The 25,565-nt window shown below is 35.1% G+C and overlaps 2 protein-coding genes across 2 annotated transcripts in view; both read left to right on the top strand.

The window, feature by feature from the left end:
* Window positions 1–25,513, top strand: part of LOC125281328 (polyubiquitin-like) — a 30,337-nt gene extending 4,824 nt beyond the window's left edge. Inside the window, 1 exon segment of the mRNA XM_057304212.1 lies at window positions 1–25,513. Coding sequence (XP_057160195.1) covers window positions 1–258 — 258 coding nt within the window. The 3' untranslated portion in view covers window positions 259–25,513.
* The window catches only part of RAPH1 (Ras association (RalGDS/AF-6) and pleckstrin homology domains 1), an 88,660-nt gene that overhangs the window by 5,010 nt on the left and 58,085 nt on the right, over window positions 1–25,565 (top strand).

Raw genomic sequence — 25,565 nt, 5'->3', positions numbered from 1 at the left:
CAGGTGCTGCATCTGAGGGGTGGTATGCAGATCTTTGTGAAGACCCTGATCAGCAAGACTATCGCTCTGGAGGTGGAACCCAGTAACACCATCAAGAATGTGAAGGCTAAGATCCAAGATAAAGAAGGCATCACCCCTGACCAGCAGAGGCTCATCTTTGCAGGCAAGCAGCTGGAAGATGGCATCAGTCTTTCTGATCACATTATCCAGAAAGGGTCAACTCTGCACCTGATTCTCCATCTGAGGGGTGGCTGTTAATTCTTAAGTCTTTAATTCATAGTGCCCAATGATGGCATTACTTTGCACTCCAGCCATTTGTCCCAATTTAAGCTTAGAAATTACCAGTTTCAGTAATAGCTGAATCACTGGTTTTTTCAATAGCTGTTCAAAATGTTACTAAAGATTTTGTTGCATGGTTAAAGCACACACACACATTGAAAACCATAACACATTCAAGACAATTTTGAAAGAAAAAAATTCGTAGTTTAAAAAATTTTTGAATAAATTTAATTGAAGCATATCCTGAGACTACAAAAGCGGCTACCAAAACAGAACAAAAGCTACGACCTACTTGGAACTGCTTATATAGGTGAAATCAAAACAAAACTTTATAGTAATAAATGAATTGCTTAGATTGTTATAAGACTTGTAACTGACATACTTAATCCTTAATTTGTCTCTTTGAGTTGGTAATACATTAATATATTTGAACATAAAATAGTATTAGCAGCACTTTTTTCAGTTTTACATATTTGAGCTGTGGTATAAAGATTTCATTTGGGGGATGCCTGGGTGGCTCAGTTGGTTAAACGTCTCCTTTCAGCTCAGGTCATGATCTCAGGGTCCTGGGATCGAGTCCCACATTGGGCTCCTTGCTCAGCAGGGAGCCTGCTTCTCCCTCTGCCTGCAGCTCCCCCTGCTTGTGTGCTCTCTCTTTCTCTGACAAATAAAATCTTAAAAAAAAAAAAAAAAAAAGATTTCGTCTGGGAAAGTTTTGTCGGGAAATACTAGAAAACCCCCAGATTAAACCTCCTCTAAAGCTTCATCCCATGCTCTTACTGCTGTTACTTTAAGATACAATTTACCACATGTTAGGGCAGATGTCTTAAAGTAAATGATTCTTGATTTACAAACTGGCTTTTAAAACAGTATATATTTTGCTATTAATAAAATATTAATAAATATTTATAATTATTAAAACATATTGTTTCTCTGCTTTAGACAGAGCTAGATGTAATGGAGAAGTCAAACAGCTAGGTATTCTCCCCTCCAAAACAGAATGCCAGTTTAAGTGTGGGATAGAAGGAATCAGTAGAGAATGTAGTCAGGGGAGCAGAATCCAAGAAGAAGCACAAGGTATTGGGATTTCAAAACAAGTGAAGAGATTAGGTTTGGAAAAGAAGGGACAAGTAAGCCATCCCTTTACATGAGAAGAAAAGCCAGGTTGGGAGGTTCATAATTGATGTCTTATCATTATGTGACACTTAAAATTTAAGCTGCCTAGTGAAGAATGGTGAATCTGGAGAAAGTTAGAACTGTAAACATATTAAGTAGGCCCAAATATTGTAGAACTGCAGTAAATCAGTTTTGTAACCGTACTTACGAATTAGATGCTTTTTTGGAAAACACCTTTAAAAGGATCTTACTAAGTTTGATATGTGAAGAAAAGGGTTAGCTAAGTCAGGACAGCAAAACAACTAATAATGTGACTTGAAAATACAGTATATTCTTTATGTATCCCAACTTGTACATGCCTCTATCCATGGTTCTCAGTCATGCTTTGTTCTCCCTAATTTTTCCAGTCAGAATCCCCCTTACCCTTTGAAAGCCTTTATACACCTCCTTTGTGAAGCTGTTAGACACCAAGCAGAATTAATTCCTTTCTTCTTCATTTCTCTAGACTCTACTTGATTTGCCTTGTGTTGTAGATAATTGTGTACTGTCTTAAACCTCCCTGAATTTTGGAGTATTGGACCTTTCTTCATTTGAAATACCTCTTAGTCCCTTAAATAGAATAGAAATTCAATAAAAAGGTTTTAATGAAAACTGTTATTTAAAGAATTATTTACAGTTGGTATTATGTCTGAAAGCATTCACTAAAATCTAATAATGTTATTTTTATTTATAAAGAATAATTCTTTCTTTGCTTCTTTGGCTTATTTTATATTTCAACAAATGACTTTAGAGACTAGTGAAGGGAATCAGTGATCCCCTTATCTGTGAATAGAGTACTTTATAAATGTTAGTAATGGCTCAAAAACTTTTTTGTTTACTCTAAATACTTAAAGAAATATTTTTTAAAGCAGGAGCAATGAATATGCTACATTATGTTTGAAAAATCTTGGGTTTACTACTTGGAAATACAGAAATTCCAAAGTCTCGATCTTAGATCTGTTTAATTTGGTACTTGATTTTAATGTTTGTCTGAACTAAAAGGCAGCTCATATAGGGACATACACTCAAAAAGAGTAAGTACATATTTGGTTATGCTTTGTTAATGGAGACACTCATTGTTTAATTTCCATCCATCAATTTTGCAGATTTGGCTAGTAAGGTTTGCTTTTCCTGTGCAAACCAATGCGAGGATTTGCTGTTTGTGTGTGTGTGTATTTTTTAAGATTTTATTATTTGAAAGAGCACAAGCAGGGGGAGTGGGAGAGGGAGAAGCAGGGAACATGATGCAGAGCTCTATCCCAGGACGCTGGGATCATGACCTGAGCCCAAGGCAGCCACTTAACCAACTGAGCCACTCAGGCACACCTGTATTTATATATTTTTAATAAATGTGTTCCGAATCCATAGAAAACTGTGTTTGGAAAGCATTTAAAGAGTTAAAAAATGGTTTCTCTGTTTTTAGAGTGCTGATCAGGTACAGTGTTTCAAGATGACACACATTGTTTTCTTTTGGAATACAGTTTTTTTCTTACCAAATTTTAAAATATCTCACTTATTTTTAAGGTACCAATTAATTGTTTGGTTTTGTTTTTAAAAGCAATGGCTAGGTAACATACTACTAATAGTCACCACAGAAAGTCAGCAAATTTAGACTCTTCTTTTTGTAAAAGATAAATGCTTAACTTTTTGACACCTCTTTTTAAATGCTTTGCCATGAAACAACCAATAAACCTGTTTGGTACAAAATGCTATGATCACTCCTCAACTACATCAATAGAATATTGTAACACTTGGCATTCTTCTTACTTCAGCTTCTCTTTTGCTTCAGTGGTTGCTTTTGAAATTAAACCTTCCTTCCCCGCCCCCAACTTTGTTTTGTTGAGGTCAAAATAGCTGCTTCATGAAGGATTATATAATATACTTTTTCCATAAAAGATTGTTTCGTTTTTGTTTTTTTTTTTAAGAGAGGGATGCGGTGGGGGGTGTGCAGAGGGAGAGAATCTCCAGCAGGTTCCACACCCAGCATGGAGCCTGACATAGGGCTTGATTGCACAACTCAGATCATGACCTGAGTCAAAATCAAGAGTCCAACGCTTAACTGATGAGCCATCCAGGCACTCCCATAAGATATTGTTTCTAATAAGGAAATAATTTACTGTTGAAACTGTATCTTCTCTGGAACACCTGTCTCTTGTAGCAGCTTCCAAAAAAGGTAGGTTCTTTATTTCATTATGGAAAAAGAACCTAGCAAATACTATCACTTTCTCCTCAGAATACTTAGAATTGCTTAGTACCAGAATACTTTGTTACTTTATGTGATGTGTGATTGTCTGACAAGTGGCCATAAGAAGATACCAGTGTCATTTTGTGTGTTAGGGAAACCTATATATTCTATAACATATTACATTATGTTATACTTAAAATATATATGTTATTATAGTACAGATTAAATATAAAAACTACTAATATATTCTTATATCCTGTAGATCATCACTCATATCTCCTGGGGTACAATCACCTCCATTTTGGAAATCACTGTACAATTTTACTGAATTGCTATTGTTAATGAGTATTTCAGATTAAGTTCCATTTTATAGAGTATAATATTCTTATATGAAGTCATCTTAAAAATAAATCACTCAGGGCAAGACATTCTCATTCTCTTACTAATTGGAAGGTGATGTTCGTGGAAGAAAAATAGATAAGTTTCAGCAAAGTGGGACCCAAATAAAATTTATTCTAGACCACAATTGAAATTCTGGCTTTTTTCAGAAGCTTAAATTTGGATTTTGCAGTATGCTTTTGGGAGTTATTTAAGGTGAATTAAAGGTACCCATTGAACATTTAGTTTAGTTATTCACCTGTTTTGATAGACTAGACAGAATTTTTTTTGACAGAATTTTTTTCTGATATTTTTAGTGACATATTAGAACATTTCCCATGCCTCCACCCTTTACCTTTCCCCAGTGTCTCTACTTCTCCCCATCCTAGAAGCAACTTCAACCACAGGTAAATTTTGCCTTTTTTGTAACTTTGTGTTAGTTGATTGTCTCAACTAGAATTTTATATATGGAATCATTCATTGTCCCCCCCCCCCTCACTCCTTTATCTCTCCCTTTTCCTGTAATCTGGCTTATTTTCAAGCAGAATAATGATTTTTAGATTGTTCCATCTAAATTGTTGCTTGTTTATCCATTCACCTGTTGATAGCATTTGGGCTGCTTCCATTTCTGGCTCTTACAAATAAAGCTGCTATGACATTTGTGTACAAGTCTCTTCATGAATATATGTTTTTATTTCTCTTGGATAAATACCTTTAAGGACATGCTGGGTTATATAGGGCAGGTGTATTTTTAATTTTTTAAGAAACTGGCAAACTTACCCAAAGTTGTATCACTTTATATATTCAACAACAGTACTTGCCGCTATAATGCATATGTAGTGGTGGTATCTCATTGTAGTTTTAATTTGCATTTTCCTGATTGCTGGTAATGTTGAGCAATTTTCCAGGTTCATGTTAGACATTTCGGAAGTGAGTACGAGTCTTTTGCCTATTTTAAACATTGGGTTACCTTTTTTATTTTTTATTTGTAGCAAGTCTTCATATATTCTCAATACAAGATCTTTATCAGATATATTTGTGAATATTTTCTCTTAGTCTGTGGCTTGCCTGTTTATTTTTTTAATGGTGCCTTTCAAAGAGCAGAAGTTTTTATATTGGACTTCATCAAAGTGTTTTTACTTTTATGGTTTAGTATTTTCTGTCAGGATAAATCTTTGCCTACACTAAATTTGCAAAAGGTATCTTCTTATGTTTTCTCCTATGAGCTTTATAATTTTAGCCTTTACATTTCAGCCTGTGATCCATTTTGGATTAATTTTTGTTTATGGTGTGATGAAGAAGTCAAGGCTTCCCTGCCCCCAGTATTTATATCTGTTCGAGCATCATTTGTTAAAAAATACTTTGTACTTTAATTTGTCAACTATATCTCAATAAAACTAGAAAAACAAAACCAAACTTTCCTTTCCTCCTTATGTACTTTGACATCCTTGTTGAAAATCATTTGACAATATACAAATGAGCCTATTTGGACTGTTCATTCTGTTACATTGATGTAATTCTCAGTTCTTTGGTGATTACTACATTGTCTTGATTACTTAGCCTTATAGTGAGTCTTGAAGGCAGGTGGTTTAACCCAAGGTCTTTCACCAGATTGTTTTTGGCTGTTCTAGTTCATTGCTTTTCCATCTAAATTTTACAGTCAGATATAGGTTATAATTACTTAGTGAATACTTAGTTACTTAGTGAATACTTAGTTCAATATGGGGACAATTGACGTGTAACAGTATTGCATTTTCCAGTCCATTAACATGGTGTATCTGCCCATTTATTTAGTTTTTAATTTCTCTCAACAGTATTTTCTGTTTTTCAGTTGCCATGGAATATTTTATGTGAACATTGCATGCTGCCCTATTTGTGTTATTTCTTACAGCTATATTGTTATTTACACATGCTTATTTTTATGATATAAATTAAAATTTGGTATGGAGATTTTCCACATGATAAACTTAATGCATAGATGAAGGGCTCATATATTTTGCTGTGACAGTACTAGAAATAGAGGAGATTAAATATAACTTTAGAAAAATTAAAGTAGAAATTTACAGCTATATAGTTATTGGAATAATTCTTTTGGCTTGTATGGTTGCAGATATTAATATTTAAAGAGGCTTGTTTTTGTTAACATAGTCCAGTGCTTTTGGAATCAGAAGTAAAGCAGAATCTTATCAGTTTAATTGGGGCATAAGTTTTTACCAGAGGATTTTGAGTTTGTACTTTTGCCTTCTCTTTTTTCCCCCTTATAATAATAATAATAATAATGCAAATATGCAACATTTAGAGATGAAAAAAAGAATAAAACATATTCCTACCACCCAGAAATGACCACAGCTTAAATTTTTGGTATATTTTCTCATCTTGTGTGTGTGTATTTATACAGCTCATTATTGTATGCACAATTTAGTTTTGCTGCTTTCATTTAAAGTTACACCACTGGCATTTTCCCATGCATTAAATGCTTTGTGAATAATTTACAACACCTACATTATAACCCAGAACAGACATAAGACACACCCCCAATTTACTGTTTTTTTCTTGTAGGATATTTAATTGCCCTCCCCCCCATTTTTCCCGCATTTTGTTTTTTAAAACGTATTTGTCTTTGATGAACATATTTGTTCACAATCTTTGTTCGTGTTTTGAACTTCATTTTAAAATAAATGAATTTTTTATCACAGCCTTTTGGCTAAGATCAAGTGTTGTGTCTTATCAGTTAGTGATTCATCAGTCTTATATAACACCCACTGTGCATTAGATCATATGCCCTCCTTAGTGTCCATCACCCAGTTCCCCCGTGTCCCACTGCACCCCCAGCAACCCTTAGTTTGTTTCCTATGATTAAGAGTCTCTTATGGTTTGTGTCCCTCTCAGATTTCATCTTGTTTTATTTTTCCCTCCCTTCCCCTATGATCCTCTGTTTTGTTTCTTAAATTCCACATATCAGTGATATCATATAATTGTCTTTCTCTGATTGACTTATTTCATTTAGCATAATACCCCCTAATTCCATCTACATTGTTGCAGATGGCAAGATTTCATTTTTTGATGGCTGAGTAATATTCCATTGTGTGTGTGTGTGTGTGTGTGTGTGTGTGTACAGTGTACACTTCATCTGTCGATGGACATCTGGGCTCTTTCCATAGTTTGGCTATAGTGGACATTGCTGTTATTAATATTGGGGTGCAGGTGCCCCTTTGGATCACTACATTTGTATCTTTGGGATAAATACCTAGTATTGCAGTTGCTGGACTATAGGGTAGCTCTGTTTTCAACATTTACAAACTAAAATTTTTAAGGAGTTTTAAGTAACAGCATTGTTGTTTTGTTTATTGACAGTGGTGTAAAAGTATTTTCTCTAAAAATATATTAGCTGTCCTAGCCATAAAACTGTGTCATACTGGAGAATTGCCTAAAATATATTAACTTCTACATTATGGCATCTATGTAGATAATTTAGGTGATTATTTGCTAATGGAACCCATGACTAATTTTACTTCCAGTAAGCTTTTTGGGAGAACGTATCTAATTTTTTGTAATCATGTATGGTCAAGTAAAAATATAGTATCAGCTGTAACAGCTATTTGATGAATGCTTATGACAAAAGAGTAAAAATTATTCATTCTGGAAATGTTGAATGTATCCTTCTTACAAAATTTGTCTTAACCCTCCTCCCCTGCCACCTTGCGTGTGTGTGTAAAATGAAAACATCTCAGATTTAAAATACTGTAATGTGTAGGTACATTAATTTTAAAATAAAAAATATAAATGGCATAAAAGTTCTGTTCTATTGTTAGAGATTTTAATAAAATTGCCTGAGGGCAGGAACCATATTTAACCCTTTGCTATATTTCCTGTAACTTATCAGCACAGTGCCCGACTCATGATAGTATTTCATAAAGCATTTGTTGAATGAACAGTATTATTACTTGTTAAAAAGTAGTAATCTTCTTAGGTGAAAATGACTTTTTTTTTTTAGTACAAATAAGTAGAGAGTTAATTCTTCTTGAACCTAGAATTGTTAATATTCTCAAATAATAATTAAGCTTTGTTCTTTCTGCTCTTCTGAGAGAGAAGCATGCAGGTAACAGCTATCCTAAATTGGTTTTTTTTTTAATTTTTTTATTTTAGAGAAACCCAAATCTGGCTTTATTTTTAACCAAAAAGGAAAGCTAACTTTTTAACCTAAGAATTCACTTGGAACACCTCGTTTGTTTTGTTACTTAAATTCCACGTAGAGTGAGATCATATGGTATTTGCTTTCTCTGACTTATTTTGCTTAAGATTATACTCGCTAGCTCTATCCATGTTGTTGCAAATGGCAACATTTCATTCTTTTTATGGCTGTATGATATTCCATTGTATGTATATACCATTCATCATTCTTCTTTATCCATTCATCATTCTGTGGACATTTAGACTGCTTCCAGATAGTCTGTCTATCGTAAATGATGCTGCAATAAATATAAGGGTGCATGTATCTCTTTGAATTAGTGTTTTTGTATTTTTTGGGTAAATACCCAGTAGTGTGATTACTGGTTTATAGGATAGTTCTATTTTTAATTTTTTGAGGAAACTCCATACTGTTTTCTACAGTAGCTGCAACAGTTTGTATTCCCACCAGTAGTGCAAGAGGGTTCCTTTTTCTCCACATCCTCACCAACACTTGTTTCTTGTATTTTTTATTTTAGCTATACTGATAGGTGTGAGGTGATATCTCATTGTAGTTTTCTTTTGTATTTCCCTGATGATGAGTGATGTTGAGCATCTTTTATGTGTATGTTGGCCATCTGGATGTTGTCTTTGGAGAAATGTCTATTCATGTCTTCTGCCCATTTTTTAATTGGGTTATTGTTTTTTGGGTGTTGAGTTGTATCAGTTCCTTATACATTTTGAACACTAGGCCTTTATCAGGTGTCATTTGCAAGTATCTTCTCCCATTCCATAGGTTGCGTTTTAGTTTTGTTGATGGTTTCCTTCACTGTGCAGAAACTTTACATTTTGATGAAGTTCTGATAGTTTATTTTTGCTTTTATTTCTCTTGCCTGAGGAGACATATCTAGAAAGATGTTGCTACAGCTGATGTCGGAAAAATTACTGTCTGTGCTCTCCTTTCAGGTTTCAGGTCTCACATTTAGGTCTTTAATCCATTTTGAGTTTATTTTTGTGTATGTTGTAAGAAAGTGGTCGGGTTTCATTCTTTTGCATGTAGCTGTTTGGTTTTTCCAACACCACTTGTTGAAGAGATAGTCATTTTCCTATTGGATATTCTTTCCTGCTTTGTCGAAAATTAATTGACCATATAATTGTAGGCTTATTACTGGGTTTTCTATTCTGTTCCATTGATCTATGTGTTTTTATGCCAGTACCATACTGTTTTAATTACTGTTGCTTTATAATATAATTTGAAGTCTTGGATTGTGATACCTCCAGTTTTTTTTCTTTTTCAAGATCGCTTTGGCTATTAGAGGTTCTTTGTGATTAAACACAAATTTTAGAATTGTTTGTTCTAGTTCTGTGAAAATTGCTTTTGTATTTTGATAGGAATTGCAGTAAATCTGTAGATTACTTTGGGTAGTATAGACATTTTAACAACATTTGTTCTCCCAACCTGAATGTATGGAATGTCTTTCCGTTTCTTAGTGTTGTCTTGAATTTCTTTCATCAGTGTTTTATAACTTTCAGAATACAGTACAGTACAGAATACAGTACATTTACAATGGGATGTTAGTTTCACTTTCTACTGCTTTGTTATTAGTGTATAGGAATACAACAGATTTCTGTACATTGATTTTGTATCCTGCAACTTTACTGAATTAATTTATCAGTTCTAGTAGTTTTTTGGTGGAGTCTAGATTTTTCTATATATATTATATGTCATCTACAAATATTAAGAGTTTTACTTCTTCCTTACTAGTTTGGATGACTTTTTTTTCTTTTCTTTTTTTTAAATTTCCTTTTATGTTATCTAATTGCTGCAGCTAGGAATCCAGTTATATGTTCAATAAAAGTGGTGAGACTGTGCATCATTGTCTTGTTTCTGACCTTAGGTGAAAAGCTCTCAGTTTTTCACCATTGAGTGTGATGTTGGCTGTGGGCTTTTCATATAAGGCCTTTATTATGTTGAGGTGTGTTCTCTCTAGATCTACTTTGCAGAGCTTTTTTGTTATAAAGGGGTGTTATACTTTGTCAGATGCTTTTTCTGTATCCGTTGAAATGATCGTATGATTTATATCCTTTCTCGTATTGATAAAGATGTATCACTTTGTTTTTGCAAATATTGAACCACCCTTGCATCCTGGAAATGAGTCCCACTTGATTGTGGCAGGTGATTTTTTAAAATGTATTGTTGGATTTGGTTTGCTAATATTTTCTTGAGGATTTTTATATCTGTATTCATGAGAGATATTGGTCTGTAGTGGTTCCCCCCCCCCCCAGTGGTGTCTTTATCTGGCTTTGGTATCAGGTTGAAACTGCCCTCATGGAATGAATTTGGAAGTTTTCTTTCCTCTTCTTGTTCTTGGAATAGTTTGAGAAGAATAGGTATTAACTCTTCTTTAAATGTTTGCTAGAATTTGCCTGTGAGGGTGTCTGGTCCTAGACTTTGGTTTGTTGGGAGTTTTTTGATTACTGAATGCATTTCCGTACTCATAATTGGCCTAGTGGAATTTTCTATTTCTTCCTGCTTTAGTTTTGGTAGGTTATATGTTTCTAAGAATTGGTCCATTTCTTCTAAGTTGTACAATTTATTGGCATATAGATTTTCCTAATATTCTCTTACAATTGTTTGTACAGTTGGTGTTGGTTGTTATTTCTCCTCTTAGTTATTTTGTTTATTTGGGTCCTCCCTCTCTCTCTCTCTTTTTTTTTTTTTGATGAGTGTGGCTAGAGGTTTATCAATTTTGTTGATCTTTTCAGAAAACCAGCTCCTGGTTTCATTGATCTGTTCTGCTGTTTCTTTAGTTTCTATATCATTTATTTCTGCTCTAATGTTAAATCCATCTGGTTCAGGGTGTCATTCAAAGCTACTGTTTCCTTGTTGATTTTCTGTTTGGATGATCTGTCCATTGATGTAAGTGGGGTGTTGAAGTCCCCTATTATTATTTTGTTACTGTTAATTATTTCCTTTATGTTTGTGATTAACTGTTTTATGTATTTGTGTACTCCCATATTGGGTGCATAAATATTCACAGTTGTTATATCATCCTATTGGAGTGTCCCTTTTATATGGTGTCCTTTTTGATCTTGTTAGTCTTTGTGTTAAAGTCTATTTTTCTGATATAAGTATTGCTACCCCACCTTTCTTTTAACATCCATTTGCATGATAAATGTTTCTCCATCCCCTCACTTTGAAAATGCAGGTGTCTTTCAGTGTGAAATGAGTCTCTTGTAGGCGGCATATAGATAGGTCTTGTTTTATACCCACCCTGTCTCTTTTGATTAGAGCTTTTCGTCCATTTATGCTCAAGATAATTATAGACATGTATTTATTGCCATTTTGTTACTTGTTTTGTGGTTTTTTTCTATAGATTTTCTCTGATGCTTCTCTTGCTCTCTTTCATGGTTTGTTGGCTTTCTTTAGTGATATACTTGGATCTCTTTCTCTTTATTCTTTATGTATTATTGGTTTTTGATTTGTGTATTAGGTTTGTGTGTAACATCTGCATGTAGCAGTCTGTATTAAGTTGATGATCATTTAAATTTGAACCCATTCTTTATTCCTCTTCCCCTCACGGTTTAGGTATATGGTATCATACTTTACATCTTTATTTTGTGAATCCCTTGATGATTTTTAGGAATATACTTATTTTACTGCTTTTGTTCTTCCTACTTTTCTTATTCCTATTTATGGTTTTCCACTCAAAGAGTCCCCTTTAACATTTCTTGTAGGGCTGCTTAATGGTCGTGGATTCCTTTAACTTTTGTTTATCTGGGCAACTCTATCTCACCTTCTATTCTGAACGATAGCCTTGCTGGATAGAATATTCTTGGTTGCAGGTTTTTGCTTTCACCACTTTGAGTATATCATGCCACTCTCTTCTGGCTTGCAAAGTTTCTGCTGAAAAAAAAATCAGCTGATAGCCTTATGTGGGTTCCCTTGTATGTAACTGTCTGCTTCTCGCTGCTTTTAAAATTCTTCTTTTTTTTTTTTAATCACTACTTTTTGCTATTTTAATTACTCTGTGTCTTGGTGTGAACCTCCTTGGGTTGAATTTTGGGAGGAATTTTGTGTCTCTTGGACCTGGATGGATATCTGTTTCCTTCCCCAGATTTGGGAAGTTTTCAGCTATTATTTCTTCAAATACATGTTCTGTCCCCTTTTCTCTCTTCTTCTGAGATCCCTATAATGTGAATGTTATTATGCTTGATGGAGTCACTGAGTTCCCGAAGACTATTTAGACTGAAGTCAGTAATTAAGAAATAGAACTTCAGACAGAAAATGATTTAGAAGTGGTTGGGGGAGACCTTTGGATTTGCTAGTCCATCTTTTCTTTTGCATATTAAGAAAATGAGAACAAGGATTTAAATGATTTAGCCTGAAGTTGTAGTTAGTTAGTGGTAGAATAAGAATTTCCAGTTTCTCCTGACTCCTTGTTTAGTCCTACATGGCTTGGGCTAGGAAGATCTTGCAGACTTTCTTTAATGAACCCTTTCAGTAGTACAAGATAATGAAAGTTCTGTCTTTACTAATTCGAACATAGGGCATAAAAAGAAAAGATTTACTTGAGTTTTCTTTTTTTTTTTTCTTCTTAAGTGGGCTCCAAGTAGAGCCCAACACAGGGCTTGAACTCACAACCCTGAGATCAAGACCTGAGCTGAGATCAAAAGTCAGAGGTTCAACCAACTGAGCCACCCAGGCGCACCCCAACTTGAGTTTTCTGATTAACCAGTTTGTGTTAAAAATTTTAGAGGATGTTTTAGCATTTGTTGTTTAAACACTCTACAAACTCATTCTGAAAATTTCAGTAACTATTCACCCTATCTTTTCACCCAGAGCAATTTTTGACCATTAAGTATTATCCATTTCTTTTGTGGCTGGTTAATGTCAGAAATAATGAGCCATCTCTGGTTGGATTTCTGACTCCTGCCAGAATAAAATATTGATATACAAAGATGGAGGAAGAACTGCTGTATGTGGAATTTACCAGTAAAGTGATTTCTCCCCAACCTAGAGTTTCTATTCAGAGTTCTGGCTAATTCTGAAAATCTGTTTTAGCAATTTTGTGAATTCAGAGTTCTGGCTGATTCTAAAAGTCTATTTTAGCAATTGTGTGAAATTTAGGAATTGAGAGTAGCTTCTCTCACGCATATGGGGAGAAAAAAATTGACAGAATGAGAAGAGAAAAATCTAAAGAAATGGACATAATAAAGCAGGAGTACAGCATTTTGAAATGAAACCTTGGAAAGGAGAGAAAGGGAGGTGTAGAAAGTTGAGAGAAGAGATACAATGTGATAAATATATTGATAAATTTCCTTATACTTTGAATTTGATTCGATTCTTTGTTTAAAATTAGTTTGAGTTAGGTTTCTGTTCTTTACAGGAACCCTTACTATTACTCATTTGTTACTTTTTAGGAGATTATTAATACAGCTATTAGTCAAATCCTATCCGTAGAAACAGATAGCCTTATAAAAATATTATCAAAAATTCTGCCAAAACCAGAGTGCATTGTAGAAATTTCTTAGATTTTTTAAAAAACATTCCTCTGTTCATAAGGAAATTAATTTTAAATGTGTTGGTTCCTTGAAATTAGTATTTATTGAGAATTGGATAAATTAGCCACTTTTTCTTTTTCTTTCTTTCTTTTTTTTTTTTTTTAAGAAGTGCACCTTTAGCTTTGAGTACTCTGAAATTAGATGTCATCTTAAGTTCGAGTCAGGCGTCATCTTAGAAATGTTTAGCAGAAAAAAGTTGAAATTCAGATGAAGAAAGAATATGTTTCTTTGGTAGTTGCTCTGGGGTAACAAATGAGAACCATATGGTCTCTCTCTCCTGAATCTGCAACCTAGTTGGGTGTGTAGGGTGATAAGGCAAGTGCACAAATAACCACCACATAATATAAAGCTGATTTGCTTTAAGTGCCATAGAGAGGTACAAAGTTCATGGGCCTCTTGGAGGAAGTAGCATCTAACTCTCTTTTGTTTAGCAGAGTTATGCTTCAACTTCTCTTTAGTTTTTTTTTTAATTGAGATATACACATATATAACATTAAGTTTTTTAAAACTTATTTACAAGTTTGTACAACTTCATTATCTAATTCTAGAATAAACTTTTTAAAACTTTGAGTGTTTTTAGCTGAGGTTGTGCCCTCTAGTTTTTAGGCCCTACCACTCCCTATTGTTTTACACCTGGGTACTACTTGGTCACCTGACTCCTGAAGGCATTTAAGTTTACTCGAGAGAGTTGTTTTTTCCAGTTTCATTAATCCGGAAGCAAATGCCAAAGTGTCCCTGGGATTGCCAGTGTGGGGAATACTGGCTCTTGTCCTGCATTCTTTTTCCCCGCTTATATTCCTTTACCCAGTCTGTGTTCTGACTCCAAGAATGCTCCCCATTTCTGCTGCAGCCTTTTATGAGGGATGACTTCTCATTACCCTCGAGAGGGCTTCCTTAGAATAAAAACCAAACTCTGTTTCTTGGTTTACAAATCCTTGAATGATCTGGCCCTCTCTTCCTATCAGACTAATTTTTCTTTCTGTTCCCTGACGCCAGACTTGTACCCCCTACTTGTAATGCTCTTCTCTCTGATCTGTGCATGTGTGATTCCTTCTTGTCACTCGTATCTCAGTTTAAATATCACTACTTAAAGAGGCCTTCTCTGTACAGCCAGTCTAAAACAGCTACTCTGTCACTTTCCATACAACCCTTATTTAATTACCACCGCATTTGTCATGGGTCTTATTTTTTTGTTTTTGTTGTTTAGTATTTCTTAACCGTGACTAGAATCTAAGTTTATTTTTAACGGGTCCCTTGTTTGTCACCTTCGTAACTATAACCTGAGCTTCTAGAAGAGTGTTTGACACATGGTGTGTGCTTAATGTATATTTGTTGAATAAATATTGAGTGAAAATGCTTGCTTTGATGGCTCCTGCTCTGGTTCATCTCCTTGTTTCTACCTGTTTCTGTCTTCCAGAAATTTGCCAGAACCTCTGATCTTTGGATGCTTTTGCCATCTCTAGCTTTCATTGCTTTTGAATTTATTCCCTTTTGTAATTGTTTACTGTCATTTTAGTGGGATTTTAGGGAGAGAGAGAAATGTATTCTCTCATTCTTTTGACAGGTTGAGGTGTTGCAGTCAGGTTGAAAACATGAACAAAGACCAAGTTAAGAAAGCATGGCTTGTTTTTTGAGAATACTAAGTAGTTTAGGTTTTTTGAAGGGTAGAAAATAAGGTTGAAAATTTAGGTTGAGGCCATGTCAGAGAGGGTGTGAAATCATTTGGTGAAGAGTTTGTACTTAATTCAGAATGTCATTGGGGAACCCTTGTGGGTATTTGGGCAGAATCATGGCATGAAAAAAGTTTTTAAAGGAAGATTAGTTTGACAGTGATGGATTACAAAAAGAGAGGTAAGTTAGGAAGTTGCTAGAATAATCTGAGGACAGTATAGTATGGATCTGAACCAAGATAGTAGTCATCAAAATAAGAAAGATGGCAAAGGCACAGAAAAATAGTTGAGCCTTCTGATGCTGACACTGATGAATTGCTCTGGGGTAATTGCAGTTTAGTGATGTGACTTTTGTTTAGATGGATTGGTTGATTGTATTGGGAACTATATTGAATGTATCTTCTATCAGCAATGTGTTGTAAGTGTCTTTCCAAGGATTTTTATGTTTATGAGATAGATGAAACAACGGAGACATTTCAGCTTTGTTTGATAGGGGATATTTGGTCAACTCTGGCACTTGCCATCTGAATGTTGGGCAAGAGGTCAGGGAATATGTTGATGAATAATGCAAGGTATAAGTGTTTTACTCCATTTGTTTTCACATTTAATAACAAAATTCTTAAGCAACTTAAAAACCTGTCTTGAAGTCTTTCTTCTTATTCGATTAAATACAGTTGACCTTTGAACAATGCAGGGACTAGGGGTGCCAACCTCAATGCAGTGAAAAGTCTGAGTATAACTTTTGACTCCCACAGAACGTAACTAATGGCCTACTATTGACCAGAAGCCTTATCACTAATGTAAACAGTTGACTAACACATATTTCGTATGTCATATGTATTATATACTGTATTCTTACAATAAAGTAAGCTAGAGGAAAGAAAATTTACTGAGAAAATCATAAGGAAGAAAAAATACATTTATAGTGCTGTACTGTATTTATCTTAAAAATCTGTATAAAAATGGACCCACTCAGTTCAGTCTGTGTTGTTCACAGGTCAAGTGTACTAGTCTTTGATTTAGAATGAATTCTGATTTCTTCTTGACCTTCTGTGACATTAACCAGTTTTTGTTTTTGTTTTTTTTTACTCAGTTACTTGATTTTTTCATCTGAAGGTTAGAAATGATTGTCTTTGCCTCTGTGAAAGAATTACCTGAGTAGTGGTTATTTCTCTAAAGTGATAAACTTTTATTTGCATTAAAACTAATTTTATGATGACCAAAATAAGCCAAAAACGTTAACTGAGTAAACCAGGCAAATGCAATTTAGGAATGGTAATACATGCATACAATAATAAAAATCATGTGTTGGAGAAATATGCAGTTGTTTTTCAGGGACCTTAAACTGCATTATTTCATTTGGTAAAAATGTTTTTCAGCCTGTATGTTTTTTTTCCTTTAAGTTTATTTTTGAATTTTGAATGATGCATTAGTTGACATACTGTGTTTTCCTAACAAAACTACAATTTCCTGAGGGCAGACTTTATCTCCCCTCCCACCCTCCCTCCCTCCCTCTCTCTCTTTCTAAATTTATTTTGATATAATTTGAAACTTACAGAAAAGTTTTAAGAGTACAAACAACTCCCACATTCCCTTTACCTGGATTCACTTGTTTACTTTTTGCCCAATTATTATTCCTCTCTCCCTTTATATGTATTTACACACACTCACATACACACATACAGTTTTTTCTGAGGCATCTGAAAATGAGTTGCAGACTTTGCGCCCCTTTATGACTAAATTCTTCAGTGCATGTTTCCTAAAGCAAAGATACTGTCTTACATAACTACAGTAGTATCAGCAAAATCAGGAAATGTAACATTGATTCAATACTGTGATCTAATCCACAGCCCATACTCAAATTCTGGCAGTTGTCCTTTATAATGTCCTTTATAGCTATGTCTGTATGTTTACATATTTTCTCTGGGTCCAGGATCCAGTCCAAGATCAAACATTGCATTTGGTCGTCATGTCTCTTTAGGTTTCCTTTAAACTGGAACACATCTTCGGACTTTGTGTTCTTGACCTTCACGATTTTTAACCATAGGCCAATTATTTTGTAAAATGTCTTATGATTTGATTCAGGTAATGCATTTTGTCAGGAATACCACAAAATGCTAATGTATCTTCTCAGTGCATTATTTCTCAGGAAGCATGTGATGTGAGTTTTCCCAAATATTAGTGATGTTAAATTTTATCACTTGGTTAAGGCTGTGTCACCAAGTAATTTGTGGGGAAATATTTTAACAATTTGTAAATAGTCTTATCAAATTTTCACCCATAAGATTTAGCATCTACCAATGATTCTTACATGAATCAGTTATTACAATGGCTGCAAATGGTGACCTTCTGTCATTTCATCTGTATTAATTCATTGGGATCCTTTGAGAAAGAGCTTTCTTTCCCATATGTTTATTTATATCAGTATGGGTTTGTGGATTCTTATTTTATTCAATGGATTATCGTTTCTTCCTGTCATAATTGATTTTGATGCTTAAATTGTCCCATATTGGGCTCTCTGGACCCCCTTCAGACTGGTTTCTATGTCCTTATGAAATGCCCCCATCTTTATTGAGTACTTTGTGGCACAAGAAGATATTCTAGGATCTCATCTTATTTTTCCCCAGCCCCAATCCTTGAATCATTACTCCAAGGGTCCCTCGTTACTTTTTAGGTAGAATATGTATTTAGAAACCAAAAACTGGGTGGTAAGTATGGCAGTTGCTACTGGAGTGTCATTGCTCCTAGGCCCTTTGAGTGGACCTATGTACAAACACACATAAACATATATCTATCTTTATTTCTATCCTTCCTGTATTTCCTCTATCTCTTCGAAACCTTGAGTTCATAATGATGATTCAAAATACAGTACAAATGGCTCCTAAGCCACAGGCTGTACTGCTGTCTAGCACTCTCCCTCCAGTTGAAGCTGGAGAGTACATGCACAGTATCAGCTCTCTGCAAAGATAACTGGTATGTAGGTAGTATAGAGGAAAGGTCCCAAGTGTGGGGCGGAATAAGCAAGATGAACATCTTTGGAACCAGTCATGGAAGCCCCATTTCTACAGATAACTGATAGTGACTGTTTGTGTTTCCTAGGACTGCTGTAACAACTCACCGCTCACTGGGTGGTTTAAAACGAGAAAACTTTATTCTCTCACAGTTCTCGAACTTGAAGAGGTGGAATATAAACAAAAGAATATTACACTTACTATTATTTGTTTTTGTTTATTGGGTTTATTGGTGTGTGGTTTTTTTTTTTTTAGGTGCTGTATGAATTCAGATTATGGTTTGTGATATACTGTGTAATTAGTAATTATAAATTGATCATTAGAACTTCTTTATTAGGAATGTTCTTTGTAGACTATTGAACTTAGATTGGTTTTTTCACTTCAGATAAGGCGTTCCTGTTTGGAGTTTAATAGATTAACAATATCCAATATAATGAAGAAAATCCAATGTAAATAAAGAAACAAATACGGTTCCTTATTCTGTGAAAGGAATTCCTTTGTCAGGGGTGTGTTTAAGTGCTTGATAAATAAAACATTAAATTAACAAATTGTCTTTGATTTGATTTATAGCTTTCTTTAGACCTTATAACCTCTGTCAACTGTTAAAAACAGTTCTTGTTTGTGTTTATGCTTCCTTATGTGATCTTTAGTTACCTTAGGGTTAATGTACATGATAATGAAGAGGATGTGTTAGTTACATCTTGGGTTGTCAAAAACTGAAACACAAATAAAGGAGTTAGCATAAGGGGTGAATCGCCTCCCCTAGTATTTCTCTTTCCTCTGGGTAGGGAAAGATGGCTAGCCCATGAATAGTACACCTCTCTTGTTTATTAGGGAGGTTTCGTTCCATATAGAAACTACAAAACTTAGTTCTAGATGTCGGCTCACTCCCAGAGAAGTAGGCCATACAAGTTTCCTGGTGGCCAGTTTACTCAGATTGCTCCTGTGAAGCCTTGGAATAACAAGTACATTGCTTCCTTCTGAGTCCCCTTTCAACACTTCAGACCATAGCTTCCTTTAAATTTGCCTCATGCACAGGCCTACAAAAGGAACTTTGTTCTTGGAGAATCTTTTAATCAAGACGCTTCAGTGTTTACCATCTCTCCCACAGTTAGGATTAATGTTCTTTGAAATCATAGAATGTATTTTTTGCCTTCTTTGTATCCTGCACAGTACTTGGCATAATGCTGTTTGTAGGCAAAGTATTGGAAGCGTTGGACCCTAAGTAAAACTTGGGCCATTTCTGTGGAGTGTCACCTTAACAGAGAAAACTTCAGTGATCGATTTACATAAAGCAACTTTTGACTTTTTTTTAAACTTATCTGCTTTATAAATTAATAAAATACAAAGTGATGTTTATTTAAGAATAGGCACACAATGGAAAAGGATCCTCAAAAAAGAACCTGGTGTATATATAGAACATAAGTAAATTTAAAAGAACTAAATTTTGGGAAAAATCAATTTAAGGTTCTCTAATGCCAAGCTAAACTACCTATGTTAAACGTAATAACTACAAGAAAGAATGATTAATAAAATAAAACTAAAAATTTACGTAAGCACTTATCTGATTTCTGGGTTGAGAAGAATTTACTGACCAAAACAGTGCAAGAATTCGCCCGGAAAAGAATTTCATATTTGATAACTTGAAAAATAAAACTTTTAGCAGTATCTTTAAAAAAAAAAAAGAAAGAAAGAAAAAAAGACCATCCAAAATTAAAAGATAAAACCTTGAGGAAATGTTGCTGTACATTCAACACATTTAATATCTTTTCTGTGAAGAGCTCGTGTAAATTCAGTTGGTTCCCTAAGTTCCCATTTACGTTTGGGCGGTTTACAAATGATGCCATTTAGTTCACAGCAGAACTGTGTTCTTGTGTTGAAGAGTTGTAAGTGAAGAGAGAAGTAAATCAAGCACACCTCTCTCTGGGTGCTCTAGTCAAATGAGTAGTTAATGGCCCTCCATCCCCCGCAGTTCTCACTTCATTTTATGTTGTGTTGTGTCCTATTTCTCTCCTTTTCCTTCTCTGCTCCGACTTCCTCCCTCCTCCTTTTGATGAGTCTTCTTCCTCTTTTTGTGCCTTACTAATTTTAACAGGTTTTTTTGTTTCTTTTGTCTGATATAGGTTTCCTTCCTCCTGCTTTATTTTGCAAGAGTTGTATCTCGCACAGTTAGGGGCACTCCTTGAACCTGGAAATCTTTATAGCCTCCCTTCTCTAGTGCCTGTTTTTCTTCGGAATTATTATTCAGAGTAGAGCAGCATAGGAGGTTTTTCAGAAACTGTTTTTGTGATAGAGTTACTGAAACATAACTGGGCATAAAGAACTAAAAATTATATCTAAACAACTCTCAGAAGAAGCATGGAACTGTGGTAATGAGGGTATGTTAATGAAGGGATCTTGTCACTGCCTAATTTCTTAATGGGCTTTGGGAGTACATGTCTTACTTTGCCTTTAACCAAATTGTGGTTGTGTGAAGCTGCATTAATTTTGTCTTGCAAGTTCTCCTGGTAATTATAACACAACACAGTGCAGCAGTTGTCAGACTTCAGTAGGCATACGGAATACCTGGGGTGACTTGTTAAAAATGTCCCAGAACCCTGAAAATCAGTATTTGGTATATCTTGGACAGGCCATTTTTAAAACTGACTTTACAAGAAGCACCCCGGATCATTTTGGTGTAGCGGACCACAATTGGAAATACCTTGCCATACAGCATCATGTCTAAACTCTTTGATATGCCTTATAATTTTGCCCCTAATTCCTCTCCAGCCCCATTTTTCCATAGGTCTACACCACACATCTTGTGCATTAGAAATGTTAAGTCACTTAGAGTTCTCAACATGTCTTACTTTGTCACAGCTTTATACCCTTCCACATACGGGTCCTCCGCCTAAAACACCCTTCCCCTTCTCTGCCTTGCACATTCATTCTTCAGGTCTGGACTGAAGCATCATCCCTTTCTTCTCCCCTCAAACTAAGCTGAACTATAGTCACATAACATACCTCTGTTACAGCACTTAGTGCTGTTTTATTGTTGTTGGCTCCCTTGTCTGTCCCCTACTAGATTATATATTCCTTTTTTTTTTCTTAAGATTTTATTTAGTTGTCAGAGAGAGAGTGCACAAGCAGGGTGAGCAGCAGACAGAGGGAGAAGCAGGCTCCCCACTGAGTAAGGAGCCGTATGTGGGACTCGATCCCAGGACTCTGGGATCGTGACCTGAGCTGAAGGCAGATGCCTAACTGACTGAGCCACCCAGGCATCCCTAGAATATATATTCCTTAAAGTTAGAGGCTGTCATGTCCATCTCTGTTCCCCCATTATCTGGCATACAACAGATATACAGCAAATATTAAATCAAAGCTTGTCTTGCCTCTTTGGACTATTGAGCATGTTAGACCCGGAGAAATGCTGTAGTGGCAGCTTTGCCTTCCTCTTGCATTCTGAGAGTTTTCATGTGGTTTTAAGTATACTTATTTTTATAAAAAGTAATTCTTTTTGAATTGTTAAAGGGACAAAAATAATTCAGTAATAAATAAGGCATCCTCATTCAATACCATGTATTTTTCTTACCACTCTCTAACTTGGTGACTTGTGTAAGTTGTATTTCCTCTGAGGACTTCAATTTCCATTTCTATAATTATCTCTACATAATATTTACAGTAGCCTTCTATTGTTCTTTCCCTTCTCTAATAACTCTTACACGGGCATCGTGTCCTCTGACTAAAATACCATTTCTCTCCCTACCCCTTCACTTCTGTGTTTAAGAATATGGTTGCCTTCCAGGGGGAAGTATAGACTTGGCTTTTAAGATTATCTATATGGGGGCGCCTGGGTGGCACAGCGGTTGAGCGTCTGCCTTCGGCTCAGGGCGTGGTCCCGATGTTATGGGATCGAGCCCCACATCAGGCTCCTCCGCTATGAGCCTGCTTCTTCCTCTCCCACTCCCCCTGCTTGTGTTCCCTCTCTCGCTGGCTGTCTCTATCTCTGTCAAATAAATAAATAAAATCCTTAAAAAAAAAAAAGATTATCTATATGACCTTGGTCCTTGACTTTTAAATCTCACTTTTTCCTCTTGTCTTATTTAAGTCAATCTCATGACAGTTTTACAAACACAGACTTTCTCCTTTGCTCTTTATAATTTCCCCTACCTGGAATATATTTATTCAAATTCTTAAGTCCTACTCTAAGCCCAGCTTTCTTGATAAAGATCACCATTCTATCTCACAGTGGGGAAATTGAATAGTAAACCAAAATATCTCCCAAGAGGAAGGCTAATAGGGAAAATATACTTGAATAATTAGCTTCATAGAAAATATAGTGCAAATAATATTGTTTCATACTCAGGCATAGGCATACCAAATGGATAGTTTGTTATGTGTAGTGGAGCTTGCCTTATATAAGCTTTAACCTATAATAATTGAAGCACAATTATTGACTATTATGTGTGAAATGAAACCAACCAGCATATAAACAGTGGTGGATCATTCCACCATTATTTCTGTTTTTACTTTATGAAAAAAATAAATGTAAATTAGTTTAAAATATTAGTTCAGTCATTATTCCCTGCAATCTGTGATTATTCTGTAATAAACATATGATTTTGAAATAATCAGGCTAACGAAACCTTCTCATTACCTGAGTCCTCTTCCTCATTTTTTTTCCAGTTGAATATTTACTGGCATCCCTCAATCTATCTTCAAAACAGAATTCACACCCTTTCCACCCCCAACCTGCTCCAGGGAAAAACAGGCAGGACAGTGTGGCTGGAAGGGAGAGTGGTTCGAAAGATCAGAGCAGTGCCCTGAAGGCCAGGATCACCCAAGGCTTTCTTGATCTGCCACTGACTGTGGATTTTATTCTATATTCATTAAGTGTGCCCTTTGGGGAATACACCTTTTCATTTGTGTTAGGGTACATTTGTTCTTTCAGGACATAGTTTCCCTCAGTTGTAATGGAGCAGGGAATTAAAGTAAAACTTTACTATATCTCCCCCAAAGTACCTAATGTAGTAGTCATAGAATAATTTAATAGTATTTGGTCTCGTATGTATTATAGTTTCTTTGGGACTATTTCCATATCATTAACGAAAAGTATCATGTTAGAAGCTATTTTAAATCCAAATTATTTTAAAAATAAGATTCATAAATTCTGTTTTCTTTTCCTTAGTATTTTCCCCCCTTTGGAGGGACAGTTGACTATTGTATTATTTTATTTGCAGTTTCTGCTGTCGTCATTTCCAGTTGGGGCATTATGTTCGGGAAATTCAGATTTAGAATTGTGATCTAATTGGAGACAGGTATCAATATATAATAGAATGAATTTCTGTACCAGATTTGCCGACTTTAACAGTACAGAGCTGATAAGAAAACTTTTGGGAGTGCTCTCATTTGGTGTGATGTAGTAATCAGAAATGACACCATTTCTGGGTGTAAGAGAATAAGGATCAACTTCAGCTTCTGGAGAAGGGAGAATGCTATTTTAGGGTGTAAATCTGTTAAAAAATGTTGTAGGACCTAAATTTTTATTGGAAAAGTCTCTGAATAAGTGTCTTAACTTTTATAAAATAACCCACATGGTGACAAATTCAAGAATGGAAAAAATTGGCAAAGGTTACATAAATAGTAAAAGTCAAATAGTTGCTTCAGAATTTCCATTTATTTTATGACTCTCTGTTATTACTCCCTAGCCATATTTTCCTCTACTTTGATCTGCAGTAATCTAGATAAAATAAAACTATTAATGACAATATTTAAAGAGATATTTAAAAATCCAAGTAATTATTGGGTTTGAATAATAGGAAAAACTAAAAAAACCCACCAGTCTTTGATGTGGAGTCTGTAGTTCCATTTAGCACTGTAATAATTTAAAATATTCATTCATTTTGAACTATTTTGCATATGCTCTGCAATACTATATGCAAAATTATATTCCTATTTTATTCTTTCCAGTAGAGCAGCTTCCTTATGGGCAGTTATAATGTGTGCTCAGAAGGGAAGTGCAGGCATAAGTATCATTATCTCATAGCAGAATTCCTCCTAGAATATTTTAGCTTCTGGGTTATTCCAGTGTGTTTAGTTTTAAAGATTAGGGAGGAAGAGGAAGTTGACTTTTAAAATTCCCAGTTCCGTTGCTTGTTGGCCTTCATTATGAAGACTGGATATTCCTATTCCTAGATGTTCTCAAACTAGCAACTGTTATTTGAGTAATTAAGTTACCTGGTCAGATGAGGTTTTTCTTTTTACTAACATTTTGTGTTTTCCTGGGTAGAACAATGAGGTATGATATCAGGTTTCTATTGGGATAGTTCTGTAAATAGTTCATTAGTGAATAAAAATCCTAGAACTAGTATTAACACAAGTGAATTAGAAAAACCAAATCTCTTAAAGGGTCAAATGTATGATTTGGGGAATTGGTGGATATATTTTCTATTTGCCAAGAGAATTCCCTGATTTGTACATGCTTTGAGTAGTAAAATTAAGAAATGAGAATTATCAGTTTACATTAGAGATATTGATAAGCTGTGATCTTTTGTAGTGTTAAGCTTAAGAAAATTATTTCCCTTAAATGATTAAATGAGATATGATCTGATTTTCCATATCGTTAGACCTAAGTTCAGTTTGATTTTTTTAAAAATATTTTATTTATTTATTTGTCAGAGAGGGAGAGAGAGAAGTGCACAAGCAGGGGGAGAGAAAGGCAGAGAAAGAAGCAGGCTCCCCACTGAGCAAGGAGCCCAATGGGGGACTCTATCCCAAGACCCCGGGATCATGACCTGAACCAGAGGCAGATGCTTAACTGACTTGAGCCACCCAGGCAACCCAGTTCACATTGATTTTGCAACACTATTTGACCCTTTCTGCAAAATTTTGTATAGTAAAATAAGATTTAACATTTAGGGGGCGCCTGGGTGGCTCAGTCGTTAAGCGTCTGCCTTCGGCTCAGGGTGTGGTCCCGGGGTCCTGGGATCGAGCCCCGCATCAGGCTCCCTGCTCTGCTGGGATCCTGTTTTTTCCTCTCCCACTCCTCCTGCTTGTGTTCCCTCTCTCGCTGGCTGTCTCTCTGGCTGTCAAATAAATAAATAAAATCTTAAAAAAAAAAAAAAGATTTAACATTTAGCTTCATGACATCCCATTAGATAATTAAATTCCTCACAT

The sequence above is a fragment of the Ursus arctos genome, unplaced genomic scaffold (genome assembly GCF_023065955.2).
Source record: "Ursus arctos isolate Adak ecotype North America unplaced genomic scaffold, UrsArc2.0 scaffold_1, whole genome shotgun sequence".
In the NCBI taxonomy this organism is placed as follows: domain Eukaryota; kingdom Metazoa; phylum Chordata; class Mammalia; order Carnivora; family Ursidae; genus Ursus; species Ursus arctos.
Note: the sequence above shows the minus strand (reverse complement) of the source record. Positions and strands in the feature narration are given on the sequence as shown.